The following is a 15,255-nucleotide window of genomic DNA, read 5'->3' as shown; positions in this document are numbered from 1 at the left end:
AGTAGCATAAACCAGACAAGCGAAGATTTCAAGAAAAAGTTTTTTTTTTTTTTCTATGTTAAGTGCTCACGAAAGAGATGATTTTTCATTTGTCTTTTGAATGCTGTCAGGGATTCTGCATTCCGGACGAGGGTGGGTAGGTCATTCCACCAGCATGGAACCGTGAATGAGAATGTTCTGGACAGTGATTTTGTGCCTCGCTGTGAAGGCACCACGAGCCGTCGCTCCTTGGCCGATCGTAGGCTTCTGGTAGGGATGTAGACCCGTAGGAGCGAGTGAAAGTAGGAGGGAGCTGAGCCGGTGGACAATCTGTAAGCAAGTGTCAGCGCCTTGAACTTGATTCGAGCAGCGAGTGGTAGCCAATGCAGGGAGATGAACAGCGGAGTGACGTGGGCCCTTTTGGGCTCGTTGAAGACAAGACGAGCAGCAGCATTCTGGATCATTTGTAAGGGTTTAGTTGCACATGATGGAAGACCAGCTAGAAGAGCATTGCAGTAATCAAGCCTAGAAATAACCAGGGCCTGGACAATAAGTTGTGTTGCATGCTCAGTTAGGAAAGGCCTGATCTTCCTGATGTTGTGCATTGCAAACCTGCATGATCGAGCTGTCTTTGAAATGTGGTCTGTGAAGGTTAGCTGGTCATCCAAGATTACTCCAAGATTTCTGACTGACCTTGATGGGGTGATTGAGGATGAGTCTAACTGGATAGTGAAGTCGTGCTGTAGAGACGGATTGGCAGGGAGAACGAGAAGCTCAGTCTTTGCCAGATTGAGCTGCAGGTGATGTTCCTTCAGCCATGCCGAGATGTCCGCCAGACAGCTAGAGATACGTGCAGCTACTGTGGGATCGTCTGGTTGAAATGAGAGGTAGAGCTGGGTGTCATCAGCATAGCAATGGTAAGAGAAACCATGTGCCTGTATGATGGGTCCCAGTGATCTGGTGTAAATGGAGAAGAGGAGGGGTCCAAGGACTGACCCCTGGGGAACCCCTGTGGTCAGTCGATGTGCTTTGGATACCTCGCCTCTCCATGCGACCCTGAATGACCTACCTGTGAGATAGGACTCAAACCAGTGGAGGGAAGATCCAGTGATGCCCAGTGATGAGAGGGTGGACAGAAGGATCTGATGATTCACAGTGTCGAAGGCAGCAGACAGGTCTAGGAGAATGAGAACTGATGATTTGGAAGCAGCTTTGGCGATCCGCAGGGTTTCTGTGACTGAAAGTAATGCGGTCTCGGTCGAATGCCCTTTCTTGAAGCCAGATTGGTTAACATCCAGCTGGTTATTCAGAGACAGGAAAGATGATACTTGGTTGAAAGCAACTCGTTCAAGTGTTTTTGCAATGAAAGGTAGGAGAGAGACAGGTCTGTAATTCTCTAGAAGTGATGTGTTTAATGTTGGTTTTTAAAGCAGTGGGGTTACCCGAGCCTGCTTAAATGCTGTAGGAAAAATGCCAGTATGGAGGGATGAGTTGATGATGTGTGTGAGTGCTGGTAGAAGTGTGGGAGAGATGGCTTGAAGAAGGTGTGAGGGGATGGGGTCTGGAGGGCAGGTGGTAGGATGACTGGAGAGGAGAAGTTTAGATACTTCTTCCTCGGTTAGAGGAGAGAAGGATGAGAGAAGGTTATTGGCTGTGGGAGAGGTTGGACTAGGTTCCTGTGTGTGTGGAGGAGAGAACTGACTGCTAATGGTTGTTGTTTTGTTAGTGAAGAAGTTAGCAAAATCATCAGCAGTTAGCGAGGAGGTGGGTGGTGGTGGAGGTGGACAGAGGAGAGAGTTGAATGTCTTGAAAAGTGTTCGTGTGTTATAGGCGGTGTTGATCTTGTTATGGAAATATGAAGATTTTGTGGCGTGAACATCAGCAGAAAAGGAAGAGAGCAGAGATTGGTACATACTCAGGTCAGATGTATCTTTTGATTTGCGCCATTTCCTCTCCATTGCCCTGAGTTTAGTCCGGTGTTCCCGAAGAACCTCAGATAACCAGGGGTTAGAGGGGGTAGCGCGTGCAAGTATCCGTTGCGGTATTCACATCTAGAGATGAGAATTGTGAGGGTGAGGGAAGAGAAGATGACACAGCAGAGGAAAGACGGGAGGGAGAAAGTGAGCGCAGGTTTCGTCTGAAGGTAACTGGTAGGGGAGTTGGTGGAGTGTGGATAGTGAGTTGTAGATTGAAAGTAATGAGGAAATGATCTGAAACATGGAGAGGTTTCACCAAAATGTTGTCTGTGATGCAGTTGCGTGTGTAGACCAGGTCCAGTTGGTTGCCTGACTTGTGAGTACCTGTGGTGATGAGCCGATTGAGATCGAATGAGGCTAGGAGAGAGATGAAATCTGTAGCATACGGCTTCTCTAGATGAATGTTGAAATCGCCAAAGACTACAAGTGGAGTGCCGTCCTCAGGGAAAGAGGACAGCAGCACACCCAGCTCCTCAACAAAGCTTCCCAGTTGACCTGGGGGGCGATAAATGACTACAATCTCGATCTTAAAGGGAGTTGTAAGTGTAATAGCGTGATATTCAAATGAGTTGTTATTGCATAGAGAAGAGAGAGTTGAGTATTTCCAATTGTTAGAAATGAGAATACCAGTCCCCCCACCCCTACCAGACTGGCGAGGGGTGTGAGAGAAAGAGAAGTTGTTAGAGAGAGCAGCAGGGGTTGCTGAGTCTTCTGGACGGATCCAGGTCTCAGTCAAGCCCAAGATATTAAGAGTTGAAAGAGATGCAAAGGCAGGAATGAAGTCAGCTTTATTGACTGCTGACTGACAATTCCATAGACCGATAGAAAGAGAGAGAGGTGTGTGTGTGGATGAGAGAACGGGACGCAGATTAGCAGTATTGCGCTGCCTTCTGTGCGTGATGAGAGTGCGTTGTCGAGAGACAACAGGAATGTATTGAAAGCACATGTTGATTAAGGGAAATGGAGTACAAGTAGGAAGGGAAAGGGAGAAGATACTTAAGTGCGTAGCTGGTGTCGTTGCTCGGTGGAGTCGCATAGGTAGAGTCGATGGTCTTTACCCGAGTCGGTCTTCACACGAGGAGGCTGAACGCTTCCGCTGGCGCTTCCGCGACAGCGCGCGCACTACATAGATATAATGCGTACTAACGCCTGAGTGAGGACAGCTGTTTCTGCCCAGCAATTAACACAGCAAACGCAAATCACCCGAATAATGGGAGGAATCGAAACTAGCTGTTGGACAGCGCTCACTTAAGTGCTATACAATTTAAACTGCAATACTATTCAGAGCGGCTGTTATATAAAGTGGGAACGCGTCTAATTAAAATACAAATTTGTGAGAAGGCAAAACAAGAAAATAACCAGAGAATCGAAAACAACCTTACCTTCTGGTAGATACTACACTGAAACAACAGGAGAACTGGATATTCAGAAAAACGACTTGCGCTTTTGTCTTGTTCACGGACTGACCGCTTGTCCTGGCCTTGTTCTGGATCTCTTCGACTTTATATCTGTTTTACAGTTGCTGTTTCTGCCCAGCAATTAACGCAGCAAACAAATAGCAGCAACTACTGGTTCGAGGAGAGCGAGAGGGTATGGCACTCAGCTCACGTGCATCTCCAGCGAGCAGTGCGAAGACACTAACGCCAGACGGATGTCCACAGAGCTGAAGCCACTCAATACCAGCCGGAACAAAAGGTTTGCTACTCACCCAGTTCCACGAGGATCACCCAAACCTCCCAGCCCCCAGAGGTCGAAGCCGACCCCGTCGCAGAGTAAGTCAGCCGTCAGGAGCCAGCCGTGGAGGACTCTGTCACAGAGTCACCCACACCGTCACAGCCGCAATCACCAGGTCCCGCCCACTCATTCACAATCACCAGATTACTGACTCGCTGCACAATCACTCCCTCATCAACACAGCTAAATATTCACAGTTTACCATACACTCATTGTCTGGTCTTGCCGCAGTTACAAGTGCTTACCATCAGACTCCTTACCCGTCTACTTACCTGTGATTCATCTCGTCAAGCTTCCAGTCTTCTGTCCGTCTTCCTGATCCAGATCTCCTGTCATCTTGTTCACTCGTCACCTGCACAGAGAATCCACTTCAGTCTTCACCAGCTAAGTCAACATCATCAGTCAACAAGTCACCATCCTCTCACCATCGTCTGGTTCCTGCTGTTTCACACCACTCTGCTCAATAAACACTGTTTTCACTATAAGACCTGTCTGTCTCCTTCTGTATTGTGACAATAACAATAAAGTTGTTTTATGATTGCAAATATATGTCATGTTTATTAGTCAAGCTTAAAATGTTTTTAGCATGAGAACGAATGGGTGGGTAAGTAATTCAAACTAGCAGTTTATCTATATGGCTCATCATCGCGTGTCTCTGTCAGGCCCTGCTCACTCAGATCTGGTGTGGAGAGCTGTCAGTGGAGAATCCCCACTGGAAGATTCTTCTGTGCATGATTTTCTTTCCTCTGATATACACCGGCTTCCTGATCTTCAGGTAAAAACTTTCGATCCCACTTTATATTAAGTGGCGTGTTGTATTGTTTACATGTTGTATTGTAAAACACTTTTGCTGCTATTGAGGTTTGATGCAGATAAGGTTAGGGACAGGTGTGTGTGGTACTGGGTAGGTTTAAGGGTGGGTTAATGTGTAAGGGTGTCACGGTGTGGGTTTTGTCTTGTCTGTCACGTGAATCCCTGTTTGTCATGTGATCCTGCCATGTGTCTTGTCATTTTGTTAATTGTTTGCTCATTGGGCGGCAGTGGCTCAGTGGTTCATGTAGGTTATCTACAAACCGAAAGGTTGGTGGTTCAATCCCCGGTTCCACCTGACCAAGTGTCGAGGTGTCCATGAGCAAGACACCTAACCCCAACTGCTCCCGACGAGCTGGGTGGCGCCTTGCATGGCTGACATCGCCGTCGGTGTATGAATGTGTGTATGAATGGGTGAATGTGAGGCAACTATGTAAAGCGCTTTGGTGGCCATTCGGTCTGTGAAAGCGCTATATAAATGCAGTCCATTTACCATTGTCCACAGGTGTTCCTTGTCTTGTTTATTAGTCTCCCCAGGTGTCTCGGATTAACCACGCCTCCTTGTTATCTTGTTTAGCTTGTCTGCTTGTGTATTTATACCTCTGTGTTTCAGTTGTGGTTTGTCGTTGTAGTTGTTTGTAGCTGCCTCCATGTTCCTGTCTTGAGTTCCGTGTTCCTTTGTTTTGCCCTGGATGACCTGTTTGTTTAATTAAGAATAGTGCTTGCATTTGGATTCTCTCTCCGCTTCATTCCTGCCTCAACGTAACAAAGGAAAGGCTATTACATAAATTACATTAATTACAGCTGTAATTACATGCAGGTATTTTTAATATATAATATAAATAAAAATAAAGTGGGACCAAACTTTCGAATTGAACGTTGAAAACTACCCTTTTGTGTTGTCAGGTCTGAAATCATGTCTATGAGTCATTACATGCACACACCAACAGATGGCAGCATTGCAGTCTCAATAATTACTCTGCAAATAGCACTTTTGCCACAAACACTGACTTTTAATTATTCTTAATAAATGTTTTAACCGTTATTGTTGAAATGAACTCTTGCAGACGTGATGAAGACATCCAGAGAGAGAAGGAGAGAGAGAAGCAGCCGCAGCTGGCTGCGGATACAGTATTTGCTGGAAACTCAGATGCCAAGATCAAACGCCATTTGCGGTTAGTTGAGTACAAACATCTACAGGCCACATTCACACCGCAAAGATGTAGGAGTTACAAGTGAATCCCCTAAATTACTGCATCAAACTAATGTTAGCATTATACAACTTATTATTAAGAAAAATATCTTATTTGTGTTTTTTTAAATGGTAATGCATAATCTTTAGACTATTAAAGTACAATTATTCATTATGAATATTACATAAAGATATTATTTTTATTATTACATATATGTAATATTTATACTGAATTTATTATTATTACTTAACCAATATGAGGAACCTGTTTTTAATGATTTTATTTAAATTTTTTGACACTATAATAAATACAATTTCGACTATTAAAGAACAATTATACATTATGAATGTTACTTAAATGTATTATTATTATAGAATATATATTATACTATTATTATAATTATAAATAATTGGACACACAACTTATTTTTTATGTGTTCAATATCTTAGTTGTATTTTTTGTTTGACAAAATACATGATATTTAGACTATTAAAGAACAATTTTATATATACATATATATGCACTCACCTAAAGGATTATTAGGAACACCATACTAATACTCTGCTTGACGCCCTTTCGCCTTCAGAACTGCCTTAATTCTACGTGGCATTGATTCAACAAGGTGCTGAAAGCATTCTTTAGAAATGTTGGCCCATATTGATAGGATAGCATCTTGCAGTTGATGGAGATTTGTGGGATGCACATCCAGGGCACGAAGCTCCCGTTCCACCAAATCCCAAAGATGCTCTATTGGGTTGAGATCTGGTGACTGTGGGGGCCATTTTAGTACAGTGAACTCATTGTCATGTTCAAGAAACCAATTTTAAATGATTCGAGCTTTGTGACATGGTGCATTATCCTGCTGGAAGTAGCCATCGGTACATCAGAGGATGGGTACATGGTCAGAAACAATGCTCAGGTAGGCCGTGGCATTTAAACGATGCCCAATTGGCACTAAGGGGCCTAAAGTGTGCCAAGAAAACATCCCCCACACCATTACACCACCACCACCAGCCTGCACAGTGGTAACAATGCATGATGGATCCATGTTCTCATTCTGTTTACGCCAAATTCTGACTCTACCATCTGAATGTCTCAACAGAAATCGAAACTCATCACACCAGGCAACATTTTTCCAGTCTTCAACTGTCTAATTTTGGTGAGCTCTTGCAAATTGTAGCCTCTTTTTCCTATTTGTAGTGGAGATGAGTGGTACCCGGTGGGGTCTTCTGCTGTTGTAGCCCATCCGCCTCAAGATTGTGCGTGTTGTGGCTTCACAAATGCTTTGCTGCATACCTCGGTTGTAACGAGTGGTTATTTCAGTCAAAGTTGCTCTTCTATCAGCTTGAATCAGTCGGCTCATTCTCCTCTGACCTCTAGCATCAACAAGGCATTTTCGCCCACAGGACTGCCGCATACTGGATGTTTTTCCCTTTTCACACCATTCTTTGTAAACCCTAGAAATGGTTGTGCGTGAAAATCCCGGTAACTGAGCAGATCGTGAAATACTCAGACCGGCCCGTCTGGCACCAACAACCTAGCCTGGTTCTACCAGACTCTCGTACATTTCATTTGTACAGAGAGTCTGGCACCGCTCCATTGACAAGCGTTAACTTCCTTGTAGGCGGGTATTCTATTGAAGTCTAAAACTATTGGATCTGCCCAGAGTCACTCTATCTGCCATAACCAATCGCTGACGTTTGGTCGTGACATGTCTTTTCCCGAACCCCGTGGGAGGATGGCCATAAACACAAAACTAAGCAAAGATTGTTCTTGCTCCGGCTTTAACTTCTTGATATTCGGCAGCGTTGCCACAACGGACCGAATGGCCTCGCTCGCATCTTTCTTATTTTGAACTACAACTCAAAATAACGCACGAGTCGACATCAACGTCATCGTTCTCAGCCACTCCCTCTGTTCGCTGATTGGCCCGGTAAAAAAATTGATCGGAGAAAACCAAAGTCTACAGCGCAATCCCAGACGTAGTACTGAAGGAAAATGAAATTGAGCGGAAGTGCGTAGGAGGGCGGAGCCAGGCTACCAACAACCATGTTACGCTCAAAATTGTTTAAATCACCTTTCTTTCCCATTCTGACATTCGGTTTGGAGTTCAGGAGATTGTCTGGACCAGGACCACACCCCTAAATGCATTGAAGCAACTGCCATGTGATTGGTTGCATTAATGCATTAATGAATTAAATTGCATTAATGAAAAGTTGAACAGGTGTTCCTAATAATCCTTTAGGTGAGTGTGTATGTATGTATATATATATATATATATATATACCCACACACACACACAGGTGAAATGCGAAATATTAGAATATCGTGCAACAGTTCATGTATTTCAGTAATTCAAATTAAAAGGTGAAACTAATATACAGGTGCTGGTCATATAATTAGAATATCATCAAACAGTTGATTTATTTCAGTAATTCCATTCAAAAAGTGTAATTTGGATATTATATTCATTCATTACACACAGACTGATATATTTCAAGTGTTCATTCCTTTTAATTTTGATGATTATAACTGACAACTAATGAAAACCACAAAATCAGTATCTCAGAAAATTAGAATATTGTGAAAAGGTTCCATATAGAAGACACCTGGTGCCACACTCTAATCAGCTAATTAACTCAAAACACCTGCAAAGGCCTTTAAATGGTCTCTCAGTCTAGTTCTGTAGGCTACACAATCATGGGGAAGAAAGCTGACTTGACAGCTGTCCAAAAGACGACCATTGACACCTTTCACAAGGTGATTGCTAAAGAGGCTGGCTGTTCACAGAGCTCTGTGTCCAAGCACATTAATAGAGAGGCGAAGGGAAGGAAAACATGTGGTAGAAAAAAGTGTACAAGCAATAGGGATAACCGCAGCCTGGAGAGGATTGTGAAACAAAACCCATTCAAAAATGTGGGGGAGATTCACAAAGAGTGGACTGCAGCTGGAGTCAGTGCTTCAAGAACCACCACGCACAGACGTATGGAAGACATGGGTTTCAGCTGTCACATTCCTTGTGTCAAGCCACTCTTGAACAAGACACAGCGTCAGAAGCATCTCGCCTGGCTAAAGACCAAAAGGACTGGACTGCTGCTGAGTGGTCCAAAGTTATGTTCTCTGATTAAAGTAAATTTTGCATTTTCTTTGGAAATCAAGGTCCCAGAGTCTGGAGGATGAGAGTAGAGGCACAGAATCCACGTTGCTTGAAGTCCAGTGTAAAGTTTCCACAGTCAGTGATGGTTTGGGGTGCCATGTCATCTTTTGGTGTTGGTCCACTGTGTTTTCTGAGGTCCAAGGTCAACGCAGCCGTCTACCAGGAAGTTTTAGAGCACTTCATGCTTCCTGCTGCTGACCAACTTAATTTTCCAACAGGACGTGGCACCTGCACACAGTGCCAAAGCTACCAGTACCTGGTTTAAGGACCATGGTATCCCTGTTCTTAATTGGCCAGCAAACTCGCCTGACCTTAACCCTATAGAAAATCTATGGGGTATTGTGAAGAGGAAGATGCGATACGCCAGACCCAACAATGCAGAAGAGCTGAAGGTCACTATCAGAGCAACCTGGGCTCTCATAACACCTGAGCAGTGCCACAGACTGATCGACTCCATGCCACACCACATTGCTGCAGTAATACAGGCAAAAGGAGCCCCAACTAAGGATTGAGTGCTGTACATGCTCATACTTTTCATGTTCATACTTTTCAGTTGGCCAACATTTCTAAAAATCCTTTTTTTGTATTGGTCTTAAGTAATATTCTAATTTTCAGAGATACTGAATTTGGGATTTTCATTAGTTGTCAGTTTTAATCATCACAATTAAATTAAATAAACATTTGAAATATATCAGTCTGTGTGTAATGAATGAATATAATATCCAAATTTCACTTTTTGAATGGAATTACTGAAATAAATCAACTTTTGATGATATTCTAATTATTTGACCAGCACCTGTATTTAGTATATATAACTAAATATATATGCATTATTATACTTTTCATAGGGCCGACATTTATGTATTTAAAATCCTTTTTTTAATTAATTTCATGTAATATTCTATTTTTCTGAGATTTTGAATTTAGGGTTTTCATAAGCTGTAAGCCATAATCATCAAAATCATAGCTTTTGCACGATATTCAAATTTTTCGAGTTTAGTATATTATTATTAAATATATATTAAGTATATTAAGTGTATAATTCTCATATACTGTACTGTGTATATATATTTATATATTCTTGACCGAATTACTTTTGTTACTTTAATAAGGATCTTTATTTAATTTATACTGTGAAGACTACAGTAAATGTGTTTTTTTACATTTGATTACTTTATTCAATTTCTAATCGTGAAAATCACTGTTTATTTTATTTGTATATTTGCTCTATTGTATTTATTTGTGCTATTCATTGTAGTTTGATTTATTTGTTCTTATTTTCCTTCATTTTATTTGATAGTTGTCCTTTTTTCCCTGAACTGTCGCCCGATATCAGCATCTATTTTAGAAACATAAAATATATGTTTAAACATAAGACGGCGTGTGCCTGAATAATGAAGGAATATTATTCTGTCTCAGTGTCCCCTTACAGAAGTCTGAGCTGAAGCCTCTGAACTGTTCGTCACGTCTGATGAGTTTCTTCACGTCTCCTCAAGTGAAGTTTTACTGGAACATCGCCTCGTATTTTGGTTTCCTGTGGCTCTTTGCTGTGGTGCTCATGATCGATTTTCAGAAATATCCGTCGTGGAGAGAACTTCTGCTCTATGTGTGGCTCACCTCGCTGGTGTGTGAGGAGGTTAGACAGGTGAGACACACACACACACACACACACACACACACACACACACACACACACACACACACACACACACACACACACACACACACACACACACACACACACACACACACACACACACACATACACACACTTTATATCTCACAATTGAGATATTTTCACAATTTAACACTTTTTAAAAATTGTATTCAGTCATGGAAACAAGCTTCCATAGTTTTCTATGTGAATATATAGTAAAGTGTAATTTATTCCTGTGATCAAAGCTGAATTTTCAGCATCATTACTCCAGTCTTCAGTGTCACATGATCCTTCAGAAATCAGTCTAATATGATGATTTGATGCTCAACAAACATTTCTGATTATTATCAATGTAGAAAACAGTTTTGCTGCATCAGATTCTTGTGATACAATACCACTCTAAAGCTTGAGGGTAAGATTAACATAATAATAATAATAATAATAATAATAAATTAATAATTTAGCTACAATGCATGATCAACAGTGACAGTAAAAACGTTTATAATGTTACAAAAGATTTCTATTGCAAATAAATGCTGTTCTTTTGAACTTTCAATTCATCGAAGAATCCTGATAAAAATGTATCATGGTTTACTCAAAAATATGAAGCTGCAGAAACTGTTTTCAACATTGATGATAATAAGAACCATTACTAATAATTGATCATCATTAACAATTGATCAGCAAATTAGAATGATTTCTGAAGGATCATGTGACACTGAAGACTGGAGTAATGATGCTGAAAATTCAGCTTTGATCACAGGAATAAATTACATTTTACAACATATTCACATAGAAAACATATATTTTAAATTGTAATAATATTTCACAATATTTCTGTTTTTACTGTAGTTTTGATCAATTAAATTCACCTCGGTGAGCAGAAGAGACTTACAGAAACATTAAAGAATCGTAAGCCAAAATACTGTTATTATATCTGTCCGTCTATATCAATACATCTATATTTAACTCCACAGCTCTATCATGACTTCGATGGGTCCGGCTTTCAGAAGAAAGCAAAGATGTATATCAAGGATCTGTGGAATATACTGGATGTGCTGTCAATCACACTGTTCATTTGTGGTGTGGTCTGCAGGTCAACATAACCACTATTTCACTAAATACCATTCAGATATAATTAAGATTAATTCAGTACAGTTCATGTTTGCCTTAAGTTAAAATGACACAGAAAATATCCTCATAACTAGGGCTGTAATTTGAAATTGCTTCAAAGAATTTTTTTATCAAGAGGAACGATCATTTTTACCCATACAGTCAATATAGTCAAGTAGATTCAAAATGTTTAATCATATAAAGATGTAAAATACAGTAAAATAATTTTCATTTATATGCACCAATATAACAATAGTAATATAAAGCAATAATTATCTGCATGTTTTTACTAATGCATTTAATGTATTAATTCACATTTTTAATGAAAAATTATGTGTTATGATTCTGTTCATTAAAAGAATTTCACTGAAATAAATCAAACCTACCAACACTAATAGACTCTCATATAAAGGAATCCTATTTAAAGTTTTTGTGCCTGATCTTGAGTTAATTTTAAGTTTTTTTTAGTTTTTTTTTTTTACACTTAATCAAACTCTGTGTTTTTCATACAGACTCCAAGCCTCCCGGACTGTCTTGTACGTGGGTAAAGTTCTACTCTGCATCGACTTCATCATATTCAGTCTACGATTAATGGCCATCTTCACTATCAGTCGAAACCTGGGTCCGAAAATAATCATTGTCAGGAGAATGGTGGGTCTGCATGTTCATAAATTTCATTTCTTCAGTTCAGATATGTTAAGCAATAGTTCTGCTCAGCCGAAGTGTTGAGAGACTAAGGGACTCATGCTATGAGAAAACAAATGCATCTTGATCTTTTGGGAAAGAAAAAAAAATCTACTATTAATAATATTGAATGACGTGAGTTCTTCAGGTATATTCTTCCTAAAAGCAAATGCAGACAGCCTGAGCTATGAATGTGCATCTTTTACCGTTTCATTTTGTGTCCTCTCATATTCTCTCTTACTCTTTGCAGATGATGGATTTGTTCTTCTTCATGTTTCTTCTCAGTATCTGGGTGGTGGCGTACGGTGTGGCCAAACAGGGCATTATGATCGAAAATGAAGAGAGATTAAACTGGATCGTCCGAGGAGCCGTCTATGATCCCTACCTCATCATATTTGGCAACTTCCCCACTAATATAGACAGTGAGCAGTTTACTCTAAATCAAATTATTATTATTTTTTTGCAATAACATGAAAATTGAAGATGTGCCTGCTGTGAGCTCCAAGAGTTGGTCTGATTTCTGCTTTATTTTACTTTTTTAAATGTTTAATTGTCAAATATCTACTTAAGAAAAACTGCATCAATCTCCCTACACTGTCAATTAACATATAGATTTGTATATATTTAAATATTCAATACAAACAAGCCCACCCAGGTGAGAAAAAGTAGCGTAATGCATTACTTTCCATAAAAAGCAATCCAATTAGTTACTTTTTACTTTTTGGGGACATTTAATTTTATAATTAACAATATTATTTTCCTTTTATCTCTGTAAAGCTGCTTTGAAACAATCTGTATTGTAAAAAGCGCTAGTAGTAGTAGTAGTAGTAGGCCTCCTTCGGTCGTTTGTCGACCATGGGTATTGCGCCCTAAGAGTTCGTAGTGTTGCGACTAAAACAGCATCGTCGGTGGCTGGTGATTCCAATGCGGGAATGAAAGTCTCTGCTGCACAAAGTGCAGATGTAGTTGGTCGTGGCTTGATGTCCGTGTGTTCGTGTCTTCCGACTAGTTCTTCTCTCCTCTGCTAGCTTTCTTCTCCTCGCCTGTATTTAGCTGTTTCTTGAGCATACAGCGCCAGCTGCTGCGGTTAGCTGCAATGTCCTCCCAGATATCTGTACTGATGTCCAAGGCTTTCATGTCTCGCTTGCAGACATCTTTGTATCTCAACTGGGGGCGACCTTTGGGTCTTTTGCTGTATCCGAGTTCACCATAGAGGATGTCCTTGGGAATCCACCCATCTTCCATACGGTGCATGTGGCCAAGCCAGCGCAGTCTGCGTTGTCTGAGCAGCGTGTACATGGTGGGGAGGCCGGCACGGGCGAGCACCTGGGCGTTGGGCACTTTGTCGTTCCAGCTGATATCAAGGATGCGGCGAAGACATCGCGTGTGGTAGCTGTTCAGCTTTTGCTCTTGCTTGGCATATGTTGCCCAGGATTCACTCCCGTACAGGAGGGTGCTGACTATGCTGGCTTTGTACACTGCCATCTTGGTTTGGGTGGTCAGCTTGGGGTTTTCCCAGACGCGAGTGGTCAGTCGTCCTAGAGTTGTTGTAGCCTTGCCGATGCGTTTGTTGATTTCGACATCTAAGGACAAGTTGTCGCTGATGGTGGAACCCAGGTAGGTGAACTGGTGGACCATTTCAAGTTCGTAATTGTCGATGGTAATGATAGGTGGTGTGTCCACATCTTGGCCTAGCACATTTGTCTTCTTCAGGTTGATAGTTAAACCGAAGTCTTTACAGGCCCTGGAGAATCTGTCCATCAGACACTGTAGATCTTGTTCAGTGTGAGAGCTGACTGCTGCGTCATCGGCAAAGAGCATGTCTCTAATGATGATCTCACGCACCTTGGTTTTTGCTCTGAGTCTTGCGATGTTGTAGAGTCTGCCGTCTGATCTTGTGTGCATGTACACCCCTTCGGTTGAATTCCCAAAAGCATGTTTTAGGAGAAGGGAGAAGAGGATTCCGAAGAGGGTTGGGGCAAGGACACAACCTTGCTTCACGGCGCTTTTGATGTCAAATGGTTCAGACATGCTGCCATCGTACTGGATGGTTGCCTTCATACCGTCGTGTAAAGATCTGATCATGCTATGAAGCTTCGGAGGGCATCCAATCTTCAGGAGGATGTTGAAGAGCCCATCCCGGCTAACTAGGTCGAAAGCCTTGGTCAGATCTATGAAGGCGACGTAAAGGGGCTTCTGCTGTTCCCTACACTTCTCCTGTACTTGGCGAAGGGAGAAGATCATGTCCACTGTAGAACGATCTGCTCGAAAGCCACATTGGGACTCGGGGTAGACGCGTTCTGCCAGCTGTTGAAGTCGCACTAACAGCACTCTAGCATACAGTTTACCCACAATGCACAAGAGGGAGATGCCTCTGTAGTTGTTGCAGTCACTCCTAGCGCCCTTGTTTTTGTAAAGGGTGACGATTTTGGCGTCTATCATGTCTTGCGGAACACCGCCTTCACTCCAACACTGACAAAGGATGTTAAATAGAGGCTGCAAAAGGGTGGCCTTGCAGTGCCTGATCAGGTCTGGGGGGATGCCATCATTCCCAGGGGCTTTGCCGCAGCCTAAGCTGTTGATGGCCTTGCTGAGTTCTGCCAGTGTTGGTTCAGCGTCTAACTCCTCCATGGTGGGCAGAGGATCGGTGGCGTCCAGTGCTGAGTTGACAACAATCTTCTCTCTGGAGTAGAGCTCTGAATAGTATTCCACCCATCTCTCCATCTGCTTGGTTTTGTCGGTGATCACCTTTCCGCAGCTGGTTTTCAGGGATGCAGTTTTATTCTGAGTTGGTCCGAGAGCTTTCTTGATGCCCTCGTACATGCCCCTGATGTTACCTGTTGCTGCTGCCTTCTGAATGACGTGACTGAGCTCCTGCCAGTACTCGTTGGCGCATCTTCTTGCTGTCTTCTGTACTTTGCTCCTGGCTGATCTAAGTGCTTGAAGGTTTTT

At 41.9% G+C, this 15,255-nt stretch overlaps 1 protein-coding gene across 3 annotated transcripts in view; it reads left to right on the top strand.

The window, feature by feature from the left end:
- LOC143723585 (transient receptor potential cation channel subfamily M member 2-like) overlaps positions 1-15,255 on the top strand; it is a 98,992-nt gene that overhangs the window by 47,590 nt on the left and 36,147 nt on the right. For all 3 annotated transcript variants that reach the window (XM_077216217.1, XM_077216216.1, XM_077216218.1), the window contains 6 exons: positions 4,352-4,464; positions 5,567-5,674; positions 10,269-10,494; positions 11,484-11,602; positions 12,132-12,270; positions 12,554-12,725. In XM_077216217.1, the coding sequence (XP_077072332.1) occupies positions 4,352-4,464; positions 5,567-5,674; positions 10,269-10,494; positions 11,484-11,602; positions 12,132-12,270; positions 12,554-12,725 (877 nt within the window). The remainder of the gene's footprint in view (positions 1-4,351; positions 4,465-5,566; positions 5,675-10,268; positions 10,495-11,483; positions 11,603-12,131; positions 12,271-12,553; positions 12,726-15,255) is intronic.

The sequence above is a fragment of the Siphateles boraxobius genome, unplaced genomic scaffold, assembly GCF_051911475.1.
Source record: "Siphateles boraxobius isolate OS27281-9 unplaced genomic scaffold, OSU_SipBor_1 7, whole genome shotgun sequence".
NCBI lineage: Eukaryota > Metazoa > Chordata > Actinopteri > Cypriniformes > Leuciscidae > Siphateles > Siphateles boraxobius.
Note: the sequence above shows the minus strand (reverse complement) of the source record. Positions and strands in the feature narration are given on the sequence as shown.